The following is a 7,067-nucleotide window of genomic DNA, read 5'->3' as shown; positions in this document are numbered from 1 at the left end:
AGCCCACCAGGGTTCTAGTTCTAGACTTGTCACTGGTGCTTTTCCTGGATTTATTTCAGACTTTCTGGCTATGTTCGTTCAATGGGAGGAGACATTCTAGTCGATTAAGAGGCGTCTATGGTGACTTCGTCAATCTTAAGATGTAATGCGAGCTTAAGCTATGCTCATAAGGGTAATGTGTGCATGTGCACGTTTGTAGGGTGAGTGTATGTGCTTGTATGTGAGCATTTGTGATTGTACTTTGTTAAGAAAAGCTTTCTGGCGATGTTTGTTCAGTAGGAGAAGACGTTCACGTCGATTACATGGCGCATGTGGTGACTTCGTCAATCTCAAAATGTTGTGTCGGCTCAGAGATACTCATAGGAGTATGGTATGCATGTGTGTGATCATAAGGTGAATGCCTGCAATTTTAGAGTGTTTTACAAAAAAGCACACCTAAACAACTTCAAAAAATCGATTTGTGCAATTCACTTTTTTCCTGGCCGCCATTAGGTCGACGTCCAACGGCTCCTGTTGCTTCTTCTCCTCAAGCGTCCCTGTTCATCTTCTTCCTCATGTAGCCGCCCTTGTTCCGACCTAGCCCTAACCACCGGCATCCATCCCTTGCGATTGGCAGGTGCTACCACGCATCACCTTGCCGCCTCGGCCTTCCCTCAACTCCCCACCCCCGCCCACCCCACTGTGATAGCCGCCGCCACGGCCATCCCTCTAAAGCTCTCCCAAGCTACAGCAACTCCGGTAACCCCTGTATCCCCGTTCTCGTCCCGGCATATACCTGTCAAGTTTTTGTCTCACACCCACCGGCTCTTGCTCGTTCATGGTTTGGCCTCGCCGTGGCTGACACTCTTCATGTCGCTCCTCACCTCCTCCTCGCCTTTGGCCTCAGGGGAAGCACAAATGGCTGACGCTAGTTTTTTTTTCCAGAAACCTGAGATTTAGCAAACGCTATGAAATAAACTAGAGAAGATACGCAGCCATTGCATGCACGTACCATGGATCTTCTCCTCTAAAAATGGGTGTGGCTAGGTCTCAGTCGACTGAGATTTAACCAAGTCTTAGTCAAGCGACAAACATGCAAGAGAGAGAAAGAAAAAACTGAAGATTTTTTTTTCACGAATCTCAATGTAAGATCTCAGCATCAACTAAGACTTTGCTACGTCTCAGTTGATTGATTGAGACTTACCAAGACTTAAAAATAATAATAATTAAGCAGAATACGTAGTATGTCTATCATAAGTACAGGAACAACAGTGCAATTAAGCTAAGCAAACGCTAATTGCAAAAGTAATTTATCGACTGATGCATACATATGTGCGCATAATTCATTCACTGGAGGGTGGTGGCGCACTGGGAACCCTGCACGACGACGGCCGTGAGCTGCGACGGCACGACGACAGCGACGCACTCGGCGGCGAGGGCGCGGTTGCCGGACACCCAGGCGGACACCTTCCACCGGAGCTGCCCCTCGACGCGCAGCCTCAGCAGCAGCGTCGTGCGCCCGGCCTCTGCAGTTTCGGCTGCCGACGCCGCCGCAGATGACGCCGAGAGCGAGGCGGTGAGCACGGCGTCGCCCTGGGCCTGCTGGAACGGCGGGAGCGGCGCGGTGGCGGCGAGCTGGACACCGGCGTAGGACGCACGCGCCTGGAGCCGGTCGTAGAGCGCGGCGGCGCGCGCGTTGGGGTTGTGCGCGACGAAGGCCGCGTCGAGCCGCACGATGCCGCCGGCGGTGGCGTTGGGGGCGGTGGCCGTGGCCGTGGCGGCCAGCAGCGTGAAGCGCGGGCTGGAAGGGCGGAGGGTGAGCCAGAGTATGATGGCCAGGGCCAGCAGCGAGGCCGCCGCCGACAACGCCCCGATCAGCAGCCGGCGGCGCCCAGCCGAGTGGTGGTGGCGGTGCTTGGTGGCGCAGTCCCTCGGGGAGTGCTCGGGGTCATCCGTGATGCGAGACATGGTGGTGCACAAGAGGAGAGAGAGAGAGAGGTGGTGCGTGTGAGCTGAGATAATGTTTGTGGGTAGCACTCCCAGTATATATTTTATCTGGTTATAGTTAGTGGTAGTTGATATAACCACTAATAAACTTTGAGACTTTGTAAACATCTTCTTAGTTGTTACATGGGTGATTATGAATTATGATGATCGAAAATGTATGGTTTCTTGCTTGCTGCTGCATCAACCATCATGTTGTCTTTCCACTCCATTTTCCCCTTTGGCCTGAGGAGAAGAAAAGCACCTCCCTCTGCCTGCCTGCCTGCCCTGATGGAGACGTCCATGGCTGACTAGGCTACATCACAAGATGCTAAAGTTGCCAAGGAAGATGCATGTGTATATCCATGGCTGGTGAATTAGCTAGCAGTTAAGACTTAAGACCAGACAAGAGCGAGCAAAGGTGATTAAGGAAGCTGGTAATCATCATGACCATCATATAATCTAGGAAAGTGGGAGAAGGAAAGCAACCTTTCCCCCTTTCTCTTCTTGCTTTTCACAAAGTAGGAAGCTAGCTATGTGATCTCCCTCTGCCCTCTGCTGGTGGTGGAAGGAAAGTGGGGATGGATTCTTCATGTTTGTGTGTGAAGCATGAATGAATTGCCATCAGGAACAAGAAAAAGCAAAGATATACCAAAGTGGATACTCGAACATTCAAGTCTGCTACCTCACTCATCCTCAGCCCCGCTCAAATTATTCCTCTTGTCACAATAATCAATCCTTCGTAACTCAATAGTAACTCTCAGCTTACTGTACTAAACAAAAAGCCTTTTACTCAACAAAATATATCAACTAAGATGTGGGAAAGTTGACTAGCACTGGTGCTAAGGGATGTGAGGGTAGGTGTTATTATAAAAAAAATCGCAACATCATAACTAGCACCAAACGAGTTACAGATCATTCCGGGACGTGTGTCCGATTTCACAAATTGAAGGTGGATGAGTGTAAGAACATAAGAGAGACAAAGAACAAGAAGGAAAAGGCACTAGTCAAACACATAGATACAAGTAGGATTCACTCAATAAACATAAGATACTCAAACCGACCAAACATCTCACGGCCAATTCTACTAAACGAGGTACAATTGATCCAACAACTCTGAGAGAGAAAGGTAAAACAAAGAAACATAGTTCATCCCCAAATTTTAGAGATGGAGGTCTTGTGCTTCATGGAATCCTTCACCCGTGGGGGTATTGTAGTCGAATGGAGTCTTCTCCCATGGGCGGGCTTGTACTCCTCATAGAGTCTTCTCCCCTAGGAGGTTTTGATCCCAATTTCGGAAGTTAGATGACCAAAGCTCTATCGAGTTCTTAGTTTATGTTATTACTAACCCTAGATCTGACCCAAGGAAATGTATGTATAAGTAAGGGACGAAGGGTGGTAGCTGGCATACATGGGCTAGCCTGTTTTCAGCGTCCAGGCATTCACCCGGACCGTCTGGATGAATCAGTCCGGACTGTCCGGCGGGACCTCCTATTCATTGACCTGCACAGGGGAGAAAGAGCAAACACCCCCCCCCCCTCACGCATGCTTTTAGGCTCGCCCTTGTGTGGGGCGTGAGATTCCCACCACCCCCCCATTTTTTTCCTTTTTTTTTATTTATTTACTTCATTAAAAATGTTCAAGATTTCAACAAAACCAAATTTTAAAATCTTCCCAAATTTTAAAAGATGCCCTCAAATTCAAAATATGTTCATCAGTTTGAAAAAACGCTTTGAATTTGAAAAATGTTGGTGAATTCAAAAAATATTAGTGATTTTAAAAAATGTTCATGAATTCAAAAAGTGTCCCCAAATTTGAAAAAAGTTCATGAAGCTAATTCAAAAAATGTTCACGAATTTCAAAAATTGTTCATGAATTTCAAAAATAGTTGCGATTTAAAAAATGTTCATGATTTCAAAACAACATTGTGACTTGTAATGTTCATGATTTCAAATATTGTTCGCAAATTTGAAACAAATATCACGGTTGCAAAAAAAGTTTGTGAATTTGTAAAAGAATGATCATAGTTTTGAAAAATGTTACAACTTTTTAAAACAAATGTTCTCAAATTTGAAAAATGTTCGCTATTACAAAAAATGTCAGGATTTCTTTTTAAAAAGTGGACACAATTCAAAAGTGTTTGCAAATTGAAATATGTTTATAATTTCAAAAAAAATGTTCACCATTTCAGACAATGTTTGCGAATTTGAAAAGACATTCGCAAAATGAAAAATGAAAAAGGAAAGCAAAAGAAAAGAAAAAACGAAAATGAAGAAAAGAAAATGAAAATTTAAAAAAGAACAAAAACAAATAAAAATGAGAAAAACAAAATAACGGAAGAGGAGCCTGCGCTACTTGGGCTACCCCAAATTCACGTAGCGAGGGAGCGTCAACCGGGAGCTCTAGTCAGCCCTTATAGTGCAAGCTAGCGAGCTGGTGTCCCAACTAAGTCACCTGCACCTTAAGTTAAGGCGCAGATGTACAACTAAATAAAAAATTGTTCGTTTAACCGAGACAATTTATGTACACGATATTACATATTCATAAGCAAATATAACTCAATTTACACTGTATTCATGTCAATTCGTGCAGCCACAAAACTAAAATTGAGGAGGGAAGGGGAGGATAAGCAGTTGTACTTGGGCGAGCTAAAGAGAAAGCAGTCGGCGCCACTACCTCGACAATAGATCTTGACAGTCGGCTCCACGCTCAGCCTCGGGATGGCTCTTCGCATAATTCCACCACTGGTCAATGACGATTCAGTCGTGTCGGCGCGTGCTAAAGAGAAGGAAATAAGAGCTATTGACGAGAGCATATGAGGACACAGTCTCCAGCCCGGGTCCTCGCTAAGCCCATGAGCAGCTTCCGTAGGCTCCATGGCGTCTCGTCCCAGCACCTCGCCTCTGCTAAGCTCCAGCAGGACATCCTCCTTCGCTTGGTCTATGGCGCGCCATCATGATACGTCTCCGATGTATCTATAATTTTTGATTGTTTAATGCTAGTATATTATCAATTTTGTATGCTTTACATGTCATTGCATATCATTTTTGGGAACTAGCCAATTAACTCAGTGTACAAACACGACGAAGCTTTTTGATGACTATTTCTAGACAAAAATAGACCCTGGAAGCTTCGGGAGGAGACCAGACTGAAAGTGCGTTATATCGACTAGAAGGGGGTGAATAGGCGATTTTTATGAATTCTTCACTGAGGAATTTGCGGGGTGAGGAAATTCATTAGCGAAGAACTACTTGCAGCGAAATAAGTACTCAAGAGTAAGCATAGCAGAACATAGGCATGGTCATCATGATGAAATGAAGACAAACACAGAGTACAGAAAGCGTAAACACAGGATAGCACAGGATCAAGACAAACAGACTGAAGAAATTGAACTGAGGAAATTGAGAAAGTCTTCTGTCAAAGTCTTCAAACACAGATATGACAAGCACACAACATAGTAATGAGGAAATGAAAGAGTTGAGGAAATAGAACCAGTAAGTTTGGTGAAGACAATGATTTGGTAGACCAGTTCCAACTGCTGTCTCAGTTGTACATCTGGTTGGAGCGGCTAGGTATTTAAACCTGAGGACACACAGTCCTCACCGTATTCTCCTTGAGCTAAGGTCACAGAGACCTCGCCCAATCACTCGTGGTAAGTCTTCAGGTGAATTCCGAACCTTCACAAACTCGGTCACTCGGCGATCCACAATTCCTCTTGGATGCTCTAGACCATGACACCTAACCGTCTGGAAGAAGCACAATCTTCAAAGGTAACAAGCGTCGGATCCATGCAAGATCAATCTCTTCAGTGATGCTCAATCACTTTGGGTTTGTAGGTGTTTGGGTTTGGGTTTTCCTCACTTGATGATTTTCGCTCAAAGTCCTCGGAGGATGAGATGCTCTCAAATGACAAGTGTCAGTTTCTCTCGGAGCAGCCAACCAGCTAGTGGTTGTAGGGGGCGGCTATTTATAGCCTAGGGAGCAGCCCGACATGATAAGACATAAATGCCCTTCAATGATATGACTGTTAGGTGGGTAGATATTTTGGGACAGCTGGCGCATAGCACACCAACGGTCGGAAATTTGAGTATCAAATTCCTCAGGGCTATCATGTACCTCACTGTGTAGGAAATCCGCACTGGCGAATTCCTAACTCCTCAGTCAGAACAAATTCCTCAGAGACCACAAGAACTTCGTCTCTGTCACTGAAGAATATGACTGAACTGTATGAGATTTCCAATGGCTTCACTCGAAGGGATTGGTAGGTGTAGGATTTTGAGTTGAGCATCACATGGAAAATTTTCCTTAGTATTTCCTCGACCCCCTTTAACAGTACGGTGTTCCCTATGACTCAAGAAAAGGGAAATGAAACTACGAACACAAAAGTCTTCACGCTTCATGTTCCTCAAATGAATACCAAGTCTTCAAGGTCACACCAATTTCTTCACTTTCAAAGTCTTCAGAAAGTTTCAGAAATCCAAAGTCTTCAGTCGAAGAACTTCATTTTTAGGGGTCGACTTTCTCTGTAAATATCAGACTCCTCATAGACTTATAGACCTGCGTACACTCATAAACACATTAGTCCCTTAACCTATAAGTCTTTAATACACCAAAATCACTATGGGGCACTAGACGCACTTACAATCTCCCCCTTTTTGGTGATTGATGACAATATAGGTTAAGTTTTCAACGGGGATAAACATATGACGTGTAAATACTGATATTGAGGAATTTGATTGCAAGATATAGAAGAACTCCCCCTGAAGATGTGCATAGTGAGGAATTTGCTTTTGAAGCAATGCACACTTGAAGAGTTGAATCATGGAGATCTCCCCCTATATCTTGTAATTCATACACGCATTTGACATAATATATGAAGAATTTGAAATGCATGATGAAATATGGTGACTGATGTAATTCAGCATGCGTGCAATAACATTAACGAGGAATAAGCATGCAGAAGAAACAGCAAAAGTATCAGGCCACCATAGAGTTTAAGTTTACAACTCGATCCAACAAAGTCATCAGAAGAACGAGAGTTGTAACTTAGAAAAAAACGCCCATAAAAGATAGACCCGCTTGAAGACTAACTCAAATTTCTCCCC

The 7,067-nt window shown here is 44.4% G+C and overlaps 1 protein-coding gene across 1 annotated transcript; it reads right to left on the bottom strand.

The window, feature by feature from the left end:
* Positions 1–1,088: 1,088 nt before the first annotated feature.
* Positions 1,089–2,071, bottom strand: LOC123141976 (NDR1/HIN1-like protein 26). The gene has a single exon (XM_044561017.1). It carries the CDS (start codon positions 1,945–1,947, stop codon positions 1,327–1,329), a length of 621 nt encoding a protein of 206 aa, XP_044416952.1. The 5' UTR covers positions 1,948–2,071; the 3' UTR covers positions 1,089–1,326.
* Positions 2,072–7,067: the final 4,996 nt, after the last annotated feature.

Source organism: Triticum aestivum, chromosome 6D (genome assembly GCF_018294505.1).
Source record: "Triticum aestivum cultivar Chinese Spring chromosome 6D, IWGSC CS RefSeq v2.1, whole genome shotgun sequence".
Taxonomy (NCBI): domain Eukaryota; kingdom Viridiplantae; phylum Streptophyta; class Magnoliopsida; order Poales; family Poaceae; genus Triticum; species Triticum aestivum.
Note: the sequence above shows the minus strand (reverse complement) of the source record. Positions and strands in the feature narration are given on the sequence as shown.